General features: G+C 36.7%; 1 protein-coding gene across 4 annotated transcripts in view; it reads left to right on the forward strand.

Annotated features, from left to right (window-relative positions):
- The window catches only part of LOC139939828 (oxysterol-binding protein-related protein 6-like), a 68,280-nt gene that overhangs the window by 23,458 nt on the left and 24,440 nt on the right, over positions 1-20,382 (forward strand). The window contains exons 9-15 of one of the 4 annotated variants that reach the window (XM_071935967.1): positions 631-766; positions 1,788-1,930; positions 2,961-3,065; positions 3,498-3,569; positions 6,474-6,557; positions 8,813-8,935; positions 9,809-9,878. In XM_071935967.1, coding sequence (XP_071792068.1) covers positions 631-766; positions 1,788-1,930; positions 2,961-3,065; positions 3,498-3,569; positions 6,474-6,557; positions 8,813-8,935; positions 9,809-9,878 — 733 coding nt within the window. The remainder of the gene's footprint in view (positions 1-630; positions 767-1,787; positions 1,931-2,960; positions 3,066-3,497; positions 3,570-6,473; positions 6,558-8,812; positions 8,936-9,808; positions 9,879-20,382) is intronic. The other 3 variants (XM_071935969.1, XM_071935968.1, XM_071935970.1) reach the window with 3 other exon arrangements.

Raw genomic sequence — 20,382 nt, forward strand, 5'->3', positions numbered from 1 at the left:
TGTAAAATGTAGCTTTTAAAAGTTCTGTGTGAATTAGCCAATTGGCTGTTATCTACGGCCAATAACTGACCATGGCATTCTGGAATCTCAGACTTACATCCATGCTTCATACAATGATGGCAGACAAAACAATTTATCATAATCGCTCATATCTGGTGCCACCTAACATACCAGCCATTTGCAAGATTTCTAATTCTTAGAATAAACTCAATTACAAACTGTTCAGTTAATTAGTTTGCATTTTATGTTTAGGTCAAAATGAGTAAAACATGTCCGCACAAAAACTTGCTAAGAACAGCAACGTATTGCTTAAAAGAATCAGATTACCAGCAAAAAGTAAACTAAGTTGACATTGTTAGGACTTGTGCCCCACTCGGTTTTTGCTTAGCAAAACAAAAATTCAAGCAGTATTTCCTGCTTAACAGGTTTACGAAAGTGGGCCATGTTTACAAGAAAGTTTTGCAGAATAAATGAACTTGCTCTGAAGCAAAAATCAGTGTGAGTCAAGTTACAAAAAGAGATGACAATAAACCACAAGTTGGTGTGGAGTGTTTTTTTCTCTTTATCAAGTTTAGATGACTAAATAGTTGTATGTTCGGCATATTTACCGAAATAATTTTTTGTTAACAGAGATCAAGTAACACATCTTCCAGTATTCAGAGCAACTCAACGTACGGCAATGACACCATGCATTCTATTGCATCCTCTAAGCAGCTTCAAGAAGACTCCAATCCAAGAGATGACTTCATGGATATGGCTAACCAAGGTACTCAACTAGATCATCATTAATTTTTGATTTACCTATATACACCGATGTGTGTTTTAGCACTGTATTCTCAGTACTTTTCCCCGAGTTCTGTGAAAAAATACCCAGGCATATTACTCGGGTGGGATTCGAACAAAGAACCTTTGCATTCTAGAGCAGTGTCTTACCAACTGGACTACCGAGGTTGCCCGGTTGATAGATGCAGTTCGAATCCTCTGTTTTAGCACCGGGTATTACAACGTAAATCTGTTGCACAGGCCACCTCAGCAATCGCTGTGGGTGCCAGGGTCTATTTCGAGGCCTGTCCTTGTGAATGATGATCTAATAGATACTAAGTTACTTCGGGGATAAAGAATATTAATTTTGGTTTTAGCCATAATACGTTGATGTGAGTTAGCACTGTATACTACTCAGTATCTTGGCTGTAATTTTGATCACAGAGTTTGGGAAAGTACCGAGTACACAGTGTTTTATTTAATACACATCAGTGTACGGGTAAACAAAAACCCTATATTCTTCATCCCAAAGCAAAACAACTATTATGTGACCCACTCTGTGAAAACGAGTCACATGTCGCCCAATGCAATATTAAGTTATGGACAGTTTAATGTGGAAAATGAAAAAAAAAAAAAATCTTTTTCTTTTCTTTTTAAGATCTTTAGTTGCATGGTTAACCTTTAGAACACTTACTTTTAGGCAATAAAGCTATGAATACAACAATTTTGTGATCACACTTATGTCTAATTTGTATCCTTTTGCACACAATGGTAGTTGAAAATATCATTTTACTTGTAATTCGTTTTTCCAAAAAATGGTGTAGTGGCTAATTTCAAACGGGAGTAACTCAGCAACGCGATACACCCCAAAGCTTAGACACATACCAAATTGCTGCTGCTGATGTGTTCTTTCCAGCCATGCATATAACTTAATTCCTGAAATTGCCTACAACTGACTCATTTTCACAGAGCGGGTCACATATATCATAACACTCCCAATAATTTGACTCTATTTGTTTTTTCAGTGCATAGGATCCTTAAGAGTGTCCTCCATCTACTATCAGTCCAGCATGATAGACTACGCTATGTGATTGAGGCACAGAACAGTGCAGGGGGAGCAGCCTCACAATCCAGACAGATCTCAATATTACAGGAGGCTCTTACCAAGGTAAAACATTCACAGTCCAATCAGGGCCCAATTTCATAGAGATGCTTAAAGGAACACGTTGCCTTGGATCGGACGAGGTGGTCTTTGAAAAGCGTTTGTAACCGTTTGTTATAAAATGAATATGGTTGGAAAGATGTTTAAAAAGTAGAATACAATGATCCACACAAATATGCCTTGAAAATGCTTGGTTTTCCTTTTACCTCGTCGACTAACACGGTCGGCCATTTATGGGAGTCAATATTGACTCCCATAAATGGCCGACCGTGATAGTTAGCAAAGCAAAGAGAAAACCACGCAATGGACCACCATTGAGAAAACCACACAAAGGCACTGGACACTGGTAATTACTCAAAATAATTATTAGCATAAAACCTTACTTGGTAACGAGTAATGGGGAGCTGTTGATAACATAAAACATTGTGAGAAACGGCTCCCTCTGATGTTACATAGTTTAGGAGAAAGAAGTAATTTTCCATGAATTTGATTTCAAGACCTCAAGTTTAGAATTTGAGGTCTCGAAATCAAGCTTCTGAAAGCACACAACTTCGTGTGACAAGTGTGTATTTTTCTTTCATACTTATCTCGCAACTCCGACGACCAATCAAGCTCAAATTTTCACAGGTTTGTTCTTCTATGCATTGTTGAGATACACCAAGTGAGAAGACTGGTCTTTGACAATTACTAATAGTGTCCAGGGTCTTTAAAAGATACATATGATTGTTTTCCATTTGCAAATAACAACAAGAAATGGAACTACAGAGGATGTACCAACTTGACAAACAGGACAGGCCTCCACATTGTGTAAGGTGTGAACTTTTTAATTACTACCGGGCCCTATTATATTGTATTTATTTGTTTTTTTATTTCAAATCTTTAGACATTTACACAAGGAATACAAGTTGAACAGTGCTGTCAAGGTTATTAAAAAGTATAAAAACTGTCATCTTAAGATGAGTACCACCAGACCCCCGCCAACGCTAAACAAATATATAGAGAATATGAATTTAGCAAATTCCCCTTTTTTTTCTAGGCAAGGAGTCAAAATGAGGACATGAGGGGTAGACTCGGTCGAATCTACAATGAATCTAATATCCAAGATCTTTCCCCGCCCGTCAAGTCAGACTCGGATCTCCTGGTAAGTCTCTCCTACTTGTTGCAATCACTACATTATTTCACACAAATGCTGACTTTGTTACCACTTGGAGTATTTGTGTATCACCCTACACAAACTGTGGGTCATCGTAACAGAATAGACCTCACGCATTGACATGATCATGCTGCCATATTAGGTGAGGTGAAATAAAAAAATAAAAAAATAATGGATACACACATTTTGTACGCGCAGCGCAAAGGATTGGCCAATGAACAACCGCCGAGGGCGCCATACTCAAATGACGTTGAGTGCAATGGTCTATTCACATGCCGTGTGCCACATGATCAAATTTTTCGAAGATACTTTTCATACACTGTATGTATTTCGTACTTGTGCTTCCTCCAGTGTTAATTTTTGTTTTTAAAGAGATGAGGCTTTGATTTATTTATGGTGTTATTCGTAAAATTGTTGCAGCACCGTCAAAGATCCTTCACATTGCCAACACCATTAAAGCTGAATTTCAGCTTTGATCATTGTGAGACAAAGGTAAAACAGGTTTCATAGCAAAACCATTTGATTGAGGTCATGTTGGAATTGGCGGCTACGGCTAGGGCTACAGCTAGATTTCCATGTCATCATCATGGGTGGTCGTCCATAGCAACACCCTCAGCATCAGCCGTAGCCGTAGCCGTAGCTGTAGAAGCCAATTCCAATATGACCGGGCATAATTAACCTCGCTTCACACATCATCCTAAAGCAAAGGAAACAACTTCAAACCTCTCAGCATCTAACAATGCAGACTGACATGGTGGCGTAACCTTAAAATGGCATGAGGTGACTTAGCTCTTTGATTTCCCTGAGGGTGCTATATTACAGCTGCGTAATTGAGGGATATTGTTAACACCAAAAGTTAAGACCCACATGGTTCATAGCCTAATTAATTGCACTCATATAAAGAAATAAAATATATTTATTGTTTTCAACGATAATTAATGAAAATGATATTTTGCAAATATTGAATGCACATACAGTATGAATGCATTGTTTCAGAATATAATCACCAAGTGAAATCTGGACTGTTTCACAAGGCAAAGCCAGATTTCACAGAATTGTTATATTTTTTGACAATACATGAACGAAGTGTGTGAAATATTTGTTTTGTATAACTCACACATCCACTGTACAGTACGTAGAGCCTTGTCATTTGAAATGTGCCCAATGGGAGACTTTGGAATGCTAGGTGGCAGCAGACTTACAAGGTTAATTTCCATTGTTTGCGTAGTTCTGAGCATGGTCACATTGCCAAGAACAATGGATTTTACCTGGTAAGTCTGCTGCCACCAAGCGTCCCAAATAGTCTCCCATTAACACCAAATAGACACAAAATCATCCACTGTACACACTGAAATTTCTAAAAAGAAAAACATTCTAAACAGCTTGTATGACTGATGACTCCATTTAGACTCGAACCTTGTCCCACCTGAGTGATTTGCCTCTGGACTTTGTTCACAGAACTCGGGAAAGTACGGACTATAGACCGTATTGAATAACCCCTTTTTGCTATGAAAAGTCGCCGTCTTGTAGGGCAAACTGTATGCGCGTCTAAGCGCGTACATCATCGAAGCACGCAGCATGCAACATTCCCGGTTTGATTTCTACGGCACATGCACGCACGCACACGCACAGACGCCATCTTGTAGGTCAGATATTTGAGCCGGGTTACGTCATATTCAATACGGTCTATACAGTGCTTAATACCCATCCGTGCAAGGGTTAATAAAAAACAATTTATAACCTTGTCCACAGTGGCACAAGCTTTGCCTCATCGGGACAAATGGGCGGAGATGGAGTTTAGCAACATCGCTACCCGTATAGAACGAGCCTTTTCTGTATGAAACTTCAGAGTTTTGTGGCAGTTAATACTGTCAAAGTAATGAAAGACACATGACTTGTGCTCCACCAATCAAATGACAAGGATCTGTCTGTGTGGTATATAAACATTAGTATTTAATGTTAAACTTACACCTAGTACTACAAGAAGAAGAAGCCATCTCGGCACTAATCTGATGATTTCGGCATGACTAGCAGACATTTATTGCACGCGGAAATATGGCCTCCCTGGATATGGGCGGAAGAAGAAACATTTCCTATAACATCAATGTTCATGTACCCTGGGGTAAATTGCTTACTGTGCCACTGCATGCATCACCTACATGACCTTCTGCAGATTAAATGCAGTCATTTTCTATTTCCCATCATGATAGTACAGCTAGTAGCATCTGAAGATAAAATTGGATTACTTTTACTCACCTGTCAACATGAATTATCAATTTATTTTCTTCTGTTACATGTGGATATTATTACAGCTTCTGTTTCAGGACAATGCTCTCTCTCTATCTCTTTACTTCAGTCATTATCAACAATTGAATTGATTTAAATATGATTTCATTGTTTTTAAAGGCACTGGACACCTTGGGTAATTGTCAAAGGCCAGTATTCTCACTTGGTGTATCCCGACATACATGTATGCATACAATAACAAATCTGTGAAAATTTGAACTCAATTGGTCATCAAAGTTGCAAGAGAGTAATGGAAGAAAAACACCGCTTTTTGCACAAATTTGTGTGCTTTCAGATACCTAAAAAAGGCTTCATGCCTAAAGTTTTTTATTACTTCTTTCTCAAAAACTACTTCAGAGGGAGGAGCCGTTTCTCACAATGATATTTACTATCAACAGCTTTCCATTACTCGATTCCAAGTAAGTTTTATGCTAACATTTATTTTGAGTAAATACAAATAGTGTCCAGTGCCTTTAACATCACATCAGTATTATTAACCTTCATCAATATTTATTTCAAAGCCATTTATATATTTATTAATGCTAAACCATCACCAGATAACCCACGCTGTCTAGCATGGCACTTCTGCGGTTGTTTAACATGCACAGTGATGGGAAAAACATGTCTTGGGATAATTCTAGCAACAAAAATGTAACAGTATTAATGCCATTTGTTTTCCCAGTTGCCATTTGATTGCTTAACAGCTTTAGGTTACTCGAATAAGTACTTTGTGCGCCATCTTCCTAGGCTGGTTTGTACTTGGGTTATAAAAGGAGTTGACATTATTGATCCTGCGGATCCATTTTTCCTGACTCATCAGATTCCAGTTGTTAAACAGCAGCTAGTGTTATTCTGTTAGCTTTCAAATATACGCTGTTAATAGTTTTCGCCTTCCAGGATGAAAAATATTTTTGTGAAATTGTTTTACTCATTTGTCAAAAACTACATCACCTCAGCAGGTAATACTTTACGGGAAGATTTCTACCATCGTTATCTCCAAACCCTGTAAGTTTAATGTAAATGTGTGAAGGTTTGCGCTTTGTGTCATACAAAAAGTAGCCAAACCCTTTAACATGGTTTTGATACCTTTGCCAATTTGCTCATTTGAAGGGTGTTGGAGCGTTGGAGACATTACTGACTAAACTAAAACGAAGTATGAGTGGGGATCTAGATGACGGTATGATGACAGCAAAGGTGGGCTTCATGTGTGTGTCATCTTGGCATTGATTGCCCTTTCCTTTTGTTTGTTTGTGTAGTTGAAAGAGCGCCCTCTCTCATTTAGGGGGTGTTTGGGACGATAATATGAACATGTACGCAGTGAGCAATACTTTGAGACATTCATCGAAATCAGAAAAATAAGACTTTAAACTATTTATCAAAACTCTGAAACAGTGATTGACAAATTAAGAGAGAACATTTTTGTTAAGATAATTGTCAAAATCTTTACTCCACATGCATTTTTGCTGATACCACAAGGCAAACTGACTTGGTAAATTTTATATTAAAATGATTTCGTTTGGACAAAGAAAAATTTATTTGCTTCAAGTCAAGAAGTAAAAGTCACGCTCAATCGGTGAATGGAAGATATTTCCAGTACTTCACCAATAAGAACACCTATGCCTGAAACTGAAAGGTAGAGGGCTCTGTTTATGTTACCTCATGGAGGGCATCTGTGTTCCTGTTGCATTTTTTCTTTGTATGTTTGTTGGTACGCCTTGGTTGTAATCTGATTGATTTCTGTGTGGGTTTTGTGCAAAATATCATGCACGTATGTATAATGTACTTTTTAAAAACATGTCCATCTTTTTAAGGGCATTAATAATCTCCGATTAACGGTTTTGTTTACCAATAGAAAATCGGAACGTTTCTTCCCAGTGAGTGTTTAGACCCTACATTGTATTTTTTATATTTTAAGGAAAACATTCAGTTTTCATCTATTCAATTTGTTATGTAGTTCAATGGTGTTGCTTAAATAATGACACCCTGGTTATATTGCTTATAGTTACAATACATACTGACTAGGCCAAGTTAACCATATAGTGCATGCATGTAATGTATGTGAACCAGCTAAGATTAAACCCTCGGCCAATACTGCACGTACATAATGCAGAAGACACAGATGTACATTAATACATGTGTCCTTTGCACATTGTAGAAAATCAAAATTATGTAGCTTATGGCATGGTTCTCCACAGTAACATTGCACATGTATTTTGTTCACCAATATTTGTTGTTATGGTCGAAAGAAAAAGACAATTGTCTTTTTTTCCACCAATAAGTTACATTTCCTGTTTGCATGCACATAAACAACAACTCCAATAACCTCACTAACTTCTATAACCTCAATAGCTACAATACCCTCAGTAACTTCAACATTGAAATCGCTCCATATTTCTTTTATTAATAATAATAACAACTACTTAATAACTTAACTTAACTACTGAATAAATGGAGTCGAATAATGGAGTTTTATTGCAAAGGCTTTTTCAAACACAGTATCAACCTCTACACCAGCAAGTACCAATTTTTACCCCTGAGTAAATCATATTGTTTAAAGAAACAAGTATCACGACCAGGGCCCAATTTCATAGAGCTGCTTAAGCACAAAATTTTGCTTAAGCAAAAAAATACTTGCTTAGTAAACTCAGATTGCCGGCCAAGACTCCACTCAATTGTTATGCTAAGTAAACAACAGCTAAATACCAGTCACAAGCAATGTACATGGCATGAAATTTGGGCCAGTAACATGTGTAAAATAAGCGAGCTATTTTCGTGCTTAAGCAGCTCTATGAAATTGGCCCCAGGATTTGTATGGATATGGAACCCACATCCCAATAACTTAACCACCATTACTTGAGTCCAGTTTATTACACCACTTGGCCATGACACACTAAAACTTATTACCAAGGACTATAAAAAGAATTTGATGTTGTTGCAAAAGATCTTGAAAAGTTGGCACATGAATTGCATTTTATCTCATTAAGACTGTTTAATGATTGGTCAGAATGGAAGTTTTGATCGGTCGTCATATTTTTACTGATTAAAACAAATAATGATAGATTGCAACTAAAGAATGAGAAAATCGGCTTGGCATGATACATCTTGTTAAACATTTAAAATATGATAACACCAGAGTGTAAGGTTTCAGCCAGGATTTGTTGAAGTTGTCAATGTTTGCTCGAAACCTGAAAACCTGAAAACTGGGTATCTAAATTGTTCTCTTACAATTACATGCAAATGACAGATATAAAGGGGTTTTCAAGTTTAAAACAGGGTGTCGAAATTACACCGAGACATATCCCTCTGGCTAACGCTATGCCAGAGTGTCTCTGTTCATTACATATTACAGTTTCATTGTATCAGATAACAAAACATTTTCTTTGAGTTTTAAAGTTTACTGTTAGCTCCTTCCCAAAATAACACATTATTTTGTGTTTTCTTCTCTTAAGCCTTACTCAATGTCCCCTCAGTTGTCTGAGGATAGAGAGATGTCACGTTCAGAATCCTTAATGGAATTCTACGATGCATTGGATTATGCAGCATCAACAAGTGCATCGTCCTCTGAAGATGAGGTAAGAATTGCTGACTGTCAAGCTCGGTTCATACTTCATGTGAATGGGCCAGATCTTTGACCGCGTGAGGGCGCTCTCAATCACATCCGGGGGTGTATTCATTCACACCCAAAACGGTTATTAATCACTGGAACACATTACCACCCGAGGCATCTAACCCATCACAGACAATAAGACTTTTAAAGAAGCCATTTTAATCCACCTCTAAAGCAACTTCAAACTTTGGCGCAACAAAAGTTGTAGAATGCCTATTAAAACTGTGCAGGACTTATCGCGTTTACCCCCGGAAGTGACAAAACTACTACTACCGGTCAAAAATTTGGAGCATTGGATAGGTATTTTTACGTCATGAATTCGCAACGAGCAAAACATTTGCTGCGAAAAAAAATCACTACGCATTCGCAGGAAGTATGAACTGGGCTTTCTAAGGTTGTATATAACCATACCAACTTGACTTGAAGGCAATTTATACCTTTGGTGTTTGGAATTGTTTGATCGGTCTAATCTTATGTATACAATAAAACTAACATCTGAAAGTTTCATTTTAATGGTTGCCTTTTTTTAGATATATCGCCAAAAATCCGGAATGAATATGTCCATGTAATAGGAACAAACAGTCTGAGAGTAGTTCACTGCAGTAACGCTTCTCAGATTCAAATTTTTGGGCCTCAAAAACTGATATATTTTTACATAACCACATTACTTTTAACACCTTCACATTATTGCATACATTGACTGTCCAGGACCTACTTCATATTTAGCTCCTTAAAGATGAGAAATTGACTTGCTTTTTAAAAGTGTTTGGAAGATGGAAATTTTTATATGAAACTATCAAAATTGTTTTTTTAAAGATGGATTGATTTGAATTTTTAGGAGGAGATTGAGAGTTCATCTCTTGCCAGTGAGGAGGAAGTGGAGATGAGAGAAGAAGATTTCTTAGAACGTAAGTTTCTTCAACTTTACAGACTTCAATTCATTGTTTTAAATTTAATTCACATTTATTTCCACTGACACGGTGTTAGTAACACCCGAGACGAGCCGCTGTGCACCAACTCTGCAAAAAATTCAAAGATCACCTACTTAAAATTGAGTTGGCTGATCTACATAAATGTAACAAAAATTAGTGTGAACTGTATCCTTGCATTGCGCGATCTGTACGAGTTAGCCACACCAGGCATTTGTACAGTAGTTAACAGATGCAGATGCAGATGCAGATGAACACATTTCCTTAAATTACAGATCTACACATTGTAATGCAAATATATAAAAGACAGAGTAAGCATACACTAGCAGGAAGACTTTACATCAACAGAGTAGAGGGGTGTCCTATAGACTGGTCCCCTGACAGGCACTGGTGATGAGTTCATTGGATACAATGATTTCATTGGATAAACGTGCAGTGACATATGTTGTGATTGGTCCAAGGTAATGTAGTGTCAGCTTGCACCTTCTACCGTCTGCGTGCAGCGTACATCTTGTAGTGTTGTTTTATTCAATATGGAATACATGTATATTTGACTGCAAATCTGTGAGTGAAATAAATGGCAGGATCTGAACATCTGGTCAGGCCGGTCTTTGGTGTTATTAACAAGCCTCAAAGTGTGATGACAGGAAACTTTATTTTTACCTTTAAGTTTTGTTGGGTACATCTACATTTATATAGGACTAAAACAATAAACAGTAAAAACAACAAGATATACTGTGCATTGTATCCTGTGTCTTGTATCTTTCTCACATTGTTTATTTTGTTTCTTTTATGCGCTTAGAGGTTTTTGCATTAGGCGCTTTACAAATGTCTTATTATTATTATTATTATTTAAAATTTTTATAAGAGCAAAGTTATTATGATAAAGTACATTGTTAAGTGTGCAGCGTTGTGCGTTGTTTCTTTGTGCAGAATTGTCCATTGTGTCCTGTTGAAACTTACGCTTGTCCAAAGTCCTCTATTTTTTCCACAAAGTTGTTGGAATTCTTCATTACTGGCTGTTATTTGTCATTCATTTATAAGAACAAGAGTGTGCTGACACTAGTGAGTTATTGCTTGTAGTGTGTATAAACACCAGCTGTGGTTTTCACCAGGTTTAAAGACACTGGACACCATTGGTAATTGTCAAAGACCAGTCTTCTCACTTGGTGTATCTCAACATATATATGCATAAAATAACAAACCTGTGTAAATTTGAGCTCAAATGGTCATCGAAGTTGCGAGATAATAATGAGAGAAAAACACCCTTGTCACACAAAGTTGTGTGCTTTCAGTTGATCGTTTTCGAAACCTCAAAAACTAATTACGAGGTCTCGAAATCAAATTCGTGGAAAAATTACTTCTTTCTCAAAAACTATGTTTCTTCAGAAGGAGTCGCTTCTCACAATGTTTTATACTATCAACTCGTTACCAAGTAATGTTTTATGCTGATAATTATTTTGAATACTTACCGATAGTGTCCACTGCCTTTAATAACCAACAACAGGGAAGTGTAACATGAGCCACTATTAAACTCAAATATTCTGATATAAAGTGTGCCTTTAACAGTATTGCAGTTTTAACAAATATCTGGATATTTAAACTATCAAGCACAGTTAGGTTTTTTGCAAAGTTTGTGCTTAAGCAGCTCTGTAAGATTAAATTTGACCCATGTCTTGACTTGACAATGTAGGTCATTAAACAAATAAGGAAACCAATTTCAAAAAAGTAGATGGTATTTTTAATTGTTACTTTTTTCTGGTAAGCAGGATTGTTTTTTGCTTCGTTTGTGCTTAAGCAGCTCTATAAAATTTGACCCATGTCTTGACTCGGCAGTGCAGGTCATTGAACAAATCAGGATATCAATTTTTAAAAAGATCATCATAATTTGGCTTGTAAATGGGTTTTTTCTGCTTTTTGCAGCTCAATAAAACTGGACCCGTGTCTTGACATGACAATGCAGGTCAGTTGACAATTTCTGTAGCCTTGTCTGCTGTGCAATTTTCATACATTGAGTCTCATAATTCAAATGTAGTCCCACATCTTGCAGGAAATACTGTATGTTACAGCGCCAGGAGCATCACTGGGTGACGGACATGTGCGCTATATTGATCACACATTTAAAGCCATTATACACTTTCGGTAAACAGTATTGTCCAAGTCCCACACTTTGTGTATCACAACTTATATATTAAATAACAAACCTGTGAAAATTTAGGCTCAATTGGTCATCGGAGTCGGGAGAAAATAACGGAAAACCCACTCTTGTTTCCGCACGTTTTGCCGTGTCATGACATGCGTTTAAAATGAATCCGTAATTCTCGCTATGTCTTAATGTTTTCTCAAAAAGTAAAGCATTTCATGGAATAATATTTCAAGAGAAGTCGTTCACCATTACCTTCTGTAGACCCTGTAAGTTATTTGTAAATCTGTGAACTTTTGTTCTTCTTTTCTGTACCGAAAGTGTATAATGGCTATAAATGGTTCAAATTTTCATACAAGCTGCAGTTTTCATACATTTAAATGCTTCAACCACTTCAGTAATTATTATGTTGACTCTGATATCATTGTCTACATGCACTCAATTATGTACCAGTAAAAGAAATTTCCACATATTTTGTTGCAAACTAACTGCCTTACTTCAAACTCTTAGTGCCCACCAGCAAAAGCTATAAACTTCTGTTTCAATTTAATGTTTTATTCACCTGTGAGATCAGATTTCCAAAGCACAAAAATCATTATTTTTTTCATTTGCTAATTTCCCCCCAAAAACTGCAAAGTACAGAAAATAAGAACGATAAAGAAAACATAAACATAACACAAAGGAGAGAGAACAAAAAAAGTAGCCCCCCTGATGGATTAAAAAAATTAATTAAATTATTATTGAGTTAATCTCCTGATTCCACAATTTAAGAAACATACAATATAAAAGTACATTATAATGAACATAAAACATGGCTTATACAGTATACAATATACATGCAATTAAAACTATAAAAGCTCATTATGGGCATTAAAAAATACAAATTTGGTAAAAAGAGAGATTCTGGTCAATTAATATATTATGTTTGCCACTGTCCCATTAATTAATCTTGCGTTCTTCTAAATAAACCAAAGCACCGCGGCATGACTAATTAAAAAAGAAGTTACATAACACTGCTTTGCATAGCCCGTGATAATCATTTATTCAAACGACAGTTCATCATACCTATTGAGATATGAGCTCAATACTGAGTGAAACTGATTCTCAGAAGAGTTGTAATAACTTCCTCTTTCCCGCTCAAATTACACAAATATGATGATTACCATAGCAACATTGACTAACCCCTTGTCAGAGAGAGCCTAGAGGACCATTCACATGCAAATGAGCGCTCTTACGCCACCACGGACTGGAGAGAGACCGGGCGACCGAGCGCTGACCATACAACCTACCTGCAAATATGAATAATTTATCCAATTACATATTAGAGCTGTGTGTCTACGACGACGAGGCTAGGTGAATTCACTGTGTCATGGTTTGATTCACTGTGAAGTAGTGAAGACTGAGAGTGTCGTTGTTGTATGGCGGTTGTGCCAGCAGCACCAAGGCGGCTGTGAATGCTATCCAGCAACAGGGGGAACCTAGCGGGCCCATATGGTCAAGGAGGTCCCAGCGTGGATGTGTTTTGCAGCAGCAGCCTGCCAAACCAAAATGGGATACAAAATGGACTTGGGTTCTGACGGTATGTCTTGGTGTCACATGATAGCGTTTTTAATTTAATAGGATTTATCTCTTGTGTACATGTATGTGTGTTGTATGGTGTGGTTTGATGAGTTGTATTCGGCTTTTAAAATTTTTCACATTTAGTGCAGTGCGCATCTACACTATATATATAGTCTACTAAAACAGTATTTGAAAAATGAGATTCTGGTAAAAAGTGTGTCTTATGTTTGTATTTAAATAATTTAATTTAAAGGCAGTGGACACTATTGGTAAATACTCAAAATAATGTCAAGCATGAAACCTTACTTGGTAATGAGTAATGGGGAGAAGTTAATAGTATAAAACATTTTGAGAAATGGCTCCCTCTGAAGTAACAAATTTTTCGAGAAAGAAGTAATTTTCCACGATTTTGATTTCAAGACCTCAGGGATCGATTTTGAGGTCTCGAAATCAAACATCTTAAAGCACACAACTTCGTGTGCAGTTGACAAGGGTGTTTTTTTCTTCCATTGTTATCTCGCAACATCGACAACCAATTGCTATCAATTTTTCACAGGTTTGTTATTTTATGCATTTGTTGGGATACACCAAGTGAGAAGACTGGTCTTACCAATAGTGTCCAGTGTCTATTAATGTCTTGCAGGATCCATGTTTATTTTCAAATCCAAAATCTTTCAAATTAATTTACTTTAGCACAGAATTATATAACTGAAATAATGAATCAAATCATTGGTTCATAGATTGATCACTGTCATCAAACTTATATTTTTACAACCCTGACCTTCTGTTTTTGTTATTAACTACCATTGTAAAATGCTATCTATTTAATGTTTTTGTGTGTGTATATTTTTAATGGCTTATTTTGTTTTACATCTTTAACTCTGTAAACTGCTTTTAGCATCTTTTTAGGTGGATTTTGTCACTACAGATACTATTTTATCGCACCTTTTAAAACTGCCATTGGATTAATTCTCACCCAATTAGAATGCACGAACTGTCCCAGATTATTATGAATAATCTTTTGAAACTATTCATCAAGGGAAGTCTGCAATTTTACATCATGGCTGGCCTCAGACAAAAACAGCGCGGCCATCCTTTTACTTAAAAAAAAAATCCCCCCAAATTCCTACAAACAGATTGAGAAGTTGACCCTTGATATTTGATTCAAGAATACCTAGTTATTTTCATCACAATCACCATAGCAATGACTTAAAATACAAGTAGACAAACAGAACGACCATCCTTTTACTTAAAAATAAAAATAAAAATCATTTGAGAAAACTGACCCTTGATATTTAACGACGGAATACATACATAGTACTTCTCATTATTTTCATTATAATGACCCTAACAATGAATTTTAATAGATAGAAATTTTTCATCTAGGATAAGGAATATTAATAAGGGAATCAATGTGTGGTGAAGAGGTTTTCAACTATTGGTTTAGTCCCAACGAGGCCTGGTTCTTGATAATTTTACCGAGACGAAGTCGAGGTAAATTATCAAGAACCAGGCCTCGGCGGGTTTTAACCACTAGTTGAAAACCGGTTCAACACACTTTGATTCCCATTCATAAATACCTTTTCGGTCAAAAACATCATCACGTTTTGGTCAAAAAGTAAAATAAATGCAAAAATTATAATTGTTAAATGATTTCTTTCAACACAACACCCCTCCAGCTATGAAGCAGTCAGTGATTTTGTTAGTTGTAAGCCTCTTAAATTGTTCTTTGTTCATCAACCTAAGATCGATTATAAAAAAACCTTTGTTTTGTCTGCCAAAATTATGCATGTTGTGGGCTGAACAGAGAAAGGTAATACCACCAGCATATTGAATATACAACGGAAGTACCTATACATAGTCCTCACATCATGTAACACGCAACATGTAAAGAGCCATTTAATTTGGTTCAACCCTTACACCGATGTGTTCTAATTAAGCATTGTATACTCGGTACTTTACTCAAGTTCACAGGCAAATCGCTTGGTGGGATTCAAACCCACGACCTTTACATTGCGAGCGCAGATGCCATGCCAGTAGACCACCGAGCTACAGTAGTGATGGCTAGAGGCAGAATTTAGTTTAATTCAAATATTAATGTTATGCAACTTTTAAAATAGCTGATTTTCAGTAGGTCTAGATACATGATGCAAATACTGACTTTTGTGTAATCTGACACTTGCGAAAAGTAAAGGAAATCACCATTGAATGATGCCCAGACAATTTTGTGGGATATACATGTACATGTATACACGGCAAATATTTTTTGTTGAATTTTGAAATTGTGCTAGCCAATCACACCCCGTCCCCCCCCCCCAAAAAAAAAAAAAAATTGTATATTTGTATAATATATTCAAAAAATTATTTAAAAAAAAATCAAGTTGGTGACATCTGGCTGAATGCATTGTGTTACACTTCCGCACATTTCATCGTGATCACTAATTTCATTATCATGCACTCTCCAAGATTGCATGCTCATGGCCATCTCCAAACTTATTGTTATTATTATGCGCATCTTGCTTGTTCTATAAGACAATCAGACACGTCGTTGCACAAACAAATTGGTCGTTTATAATGCAATAGTTATAAAAACTCATTTATGATCTTATTAGATGATTACTGACCCCATAAAAAATGACCAAGTTGTCACACGAAAAACACTTGTCCAGTTGTTATCAATTGTTTTCTCAAAATTGTTTTCTAGATCTATGTCAGTTGTAATAAAGCCTTTAATTCTTAGATGGTTTTAACTGGGAAGGACCGCCGTGCCTCTAGTAATCAAAATCAAGAAGTGACGTCAGTGCACCTCTGCACTCCTCCATGGCAACCAATCCTCATCCCCTGTGGATGTGTGGGTTGTTTAAATGTATCATTTATCAAGTACTGTACCATTTAATAGTGACCATTGACTAAAACAGTCGTCCTACATTATCTTTGCATTTTACAATCATGTACATGTTGATAGTCATGGTGTTTTATTGCTATTCTCAGCACAAAGAACATTCTAGGCTTTACTAAGATTTGCTGATGGTTAACAAAATTTAAATAAATACATTACAAAATATCATTTATCAAGTACCATTTAATAGTGACCATTGACTAAAGTAGTTGTCCCTAATTGTCTTGGCATTTTACAATTATGTACATGTTGATAGTCATGATGTTTTGTTGCTATTCTCGGCGCAAAGAACATTCTAGGCTTTACTAAGATTTGCTGTGGTTAAAATGTTTGAATAAATTCATTACAAAATATCATTTATCAAGTACCATTTAATAGTGACCATTGACTAAAGTAGTTGTCCCTAATTAATCTTGGCATTATTTTTACAATCATGTACACAAACGTACATGTTGATAGTCATGGTGTTTTATTGCTACGTGTATTCTCAGCATAAAGAACATTCTAGGCTTTAAAGGGTTGCTGTGTTTTTTTTTATTTAAATAAATACATAAAAATATAGGATTTGAGGCATTGCTTGGTGAGGTATCAATATATATTTGGTTTGCGGTAACACCATGTGTGTATCTACTTGCCAGGTAGAAATTGTTCTTAGAGAACTGTCTTTCTTTGTTCGGGTGTTCGGGAGACTTCTCAGTTCTGAAAAGAACTGTCCTGCTTTTTAACTATTACCCGGGCGGATGGTATAGAAAATAGGCTGGGACTACTACTTTAGCTTATACATGTAGGATCGTAATTAACTGTACTACCGCGGAGTCAGTTTTTAAATTGGTCTCAACCTTTCGACTAGCTTGCTCTAGTCGTAGTCGTATTAAATAAATACAATACAAAATAATGCAACATGGAGTGACAATGTGCCTTGGCAATGTAAATGGGAACCACACATGGGTAGGCATTTGAATAGTGTGTAGGCAATGCTTTATACATGTTAGTGACGTTCAATTTAAAATAATAAACCCCTGTGTCCTTGACAAATCACTCTATCAAAAATGCTTCTCTCTGCCCAAGAAAACAAAGGGGTACTGGCGATAGTTGGGGAATAACTTTTTACGGACTGGCGTCTGTCAAGGGGAAAAATAAATTTTTGGGGAAGACTTTACTTTTTACTTCCTAGAAATTTATACAAAAACTTGTACAATACCTTGTCTTTAAAATCCCTACACATATTTATATATTTATGGTAGATTTTTGAACAGAAGGTCCAAAGGCCAAATATTGCTTCAATGTACAAAGTTAAAAGAATAAAAATCGCACTAAAATATTACAAATTTCAGTGGCTTCAGTTATACACAGGGAATTGAAAAAGAAGTCAATTTGAGACTAGAAAAAATACAAACGAGGAGCGAGCAAGTTAGAGGAGTTCCTCACAGGAAATATGTAGGAAGCTCATCGAACATCGGATGATGAGATAATAAGATGGCATGCTGCAGGGGAACTACCGGTACTTCTCCATGCACGTAGAGAATCATCCAACTCAAAATCCACAAGCCTCTCATTCTGTGACATTATGATGACTTGAGACTAAAAACAAGTACAAACGAGGGGCTAGAACAAGTTAGAGGAATTCCTCACAGGAAACAGTGTACGAAGCTCATTGAACATCGAATGATGAGATAATAAGATGATATGCTGCAGGGGAACTACTTCTCTATGCTGTAGAAAATCATCCAACTCAAGATCTCCTCTCCTCATTCTGTGACATTATGATGAGCCCAATGCCTTGCAAGTGCTATACTCTGATTCTTGCAGTTGCTATCCTATGAATTGAAAAAGAAGTTGACTTGAGACTAGAAAAATATACAAACGAACACCGAGAGCAAGTTGATGAGATAGTAAGATGGCACGCTGCAGGGGAACTACTTGTACTTGCAAGTAGAGAATCATTCAAAAAATCCACAAGCCTCTCATTCTGCAGGGATGTGATTCCTCTGTTTTATATCGGAATTACGTTTCTTTTTGCCCTAACAATTAAACTACGGTTTTTGTTACCCCCCCCCCCCATTTTGTTTTCTTCTTTAAGATCAAATTCTAAAAGAAATGGAGATATAACCATATTATTATAATAACGCCCCACAATTGCAGATAAGGGCTTTTAAAACTAAAGATAAATATTATTAATATTGGGTTTCATGCTAATAACAAGTTTCCGAGTTTGCATGCTTTCGCGCCTTGCGCTTGGAACTCAGGTCCCTGCATTCTGTGACATTATGATGAGCCCCAATGCCTTGCAGTTGCTATACTATGATTCTCTTCCCCTTAATGGAAGCACCTGTTTAGTGTAATCCATTTTACCTGTAAGCTGGGAGCATTGACTTTCTAGGGAGACGTGAAAATAATAAGGCATGGGAGTGTAAGCCGAGGATGGTCATAATCATTGAGGATTTACATGTACGAGTACATGTCTATTGTATTTGCTTTCTTAAAGGCTATGTATATTTTGGTTATGTAACAACTCAACTGTACATGTCAAATTAAAATAAATGCTTTTAGTAAAATGTGTTTTGAGTGAAAGATTTGAAAATGGTCGTCTGCAGTATTAATAAAAATGATTTTTTAATAAAATAATTAAAAAAATTGTGATGTAAAGAAGCTGAACCTTTCACAATTTTCCCCGGGGTTAATTATCAAAATGTTTGACCAAAGATGTGTATCTCTTTACACTTGCTTTTCGTGTTTGATTGTACAAAAAAGAGAGAGAAAAAAAAAAACCAACGCAACACAACTTCATGTTCTAATGTACTTTGATTTAGTTTAACACAAGGTGTGTCTGTCTGACTGATATTGAAATGTTGCATATATTATTCAGGCAGCACATTTGTCATTTACTTTTCAAACTCTTAAAGGAGATATCAGATTTATTTATACACTACCTACATGTGAATATGTATGTATGAATCAACACAATTCTCTGACGAAACAATGACATATCGGCTGTCAGGGTTCTTTTCATGCAAACAATGTATGAGCAAAGAGACAATTCTGATTCATAGGCAATGGTTAATCGATTCCATTTTGTCAGCAGTAAATCCTGGAGAACTCGAGACGGGAATGAAATTGAGTTTTTCTCGTCTCGCATTCATCATCGACGAGGGAGTAAGAGAAAGAGAAAGAGAGAGGTTGACTGTGGGGAGATGTTGATCGGGGTAGTGGGGGTTGTTTCACTGATCATAATCAATACGGAATTCTCTACAGGCTAGAAGACGCTCTGCTGTACAACCAGGCTATGTTAATAGAGTGTCATGTTAGCACGTTTAGGAGTGGCAAGGGCTGGTTGGAGCATACACGTAGCAGGTAGCCCCTGGCGCTGTAGCAGCACATCAGGGGCAGGTGTGTTTTGTGATTGTTTTCTTCTATCACAAGGGGTGTATGGATTCCCCATGTTTCCCTACATCCATCAGGCTTCGGCATATGATTTTGTTTCATTTCTCTTTGTTATTGTGATCAAGCCTATAAACTAAGTTTGTTTCACAATTCTAATTGTAGTAGTAATATTCCTTAAAAGGTACTGACACATGTCGTGCCTGGAAATATCCCATGGCATCCACAGCAAGTGTGGCGGTGCCCTGTGCCTTTTGCTGTGGTGCCCTTTGCAAAGTTCCAATGAAAATTTATATTTTTCTCGTAGAAGTTCCCATTATTAGAGGGAAATTGCTGTGCTGATTCAAGAGCGAAGTTTAAGGTCTGCAATCTGCATTGAGTCTTGGTGCAAGACGCTATTATTCACTATCTCTCAACACTCGCAATCCCCCACTCCACTTCTCTGTGCCGCGCACATTACTATCGAGCGCTAGCGGGCGCTGTCGGAAAACTAATGCCCTCTA

The sequence above is a fragment of the Asterias amurensis genome, chromosome 7, assembly GCF_032118995.1.
Source record: "Asterias amurensis chromosome 7, ASM3211899v1".
NCBI lineage: Eukaryota > Metazoa > Echinodermata > Asteroidea > Forcipulatida > Asteriidae > Asterias > Asterias amurensis.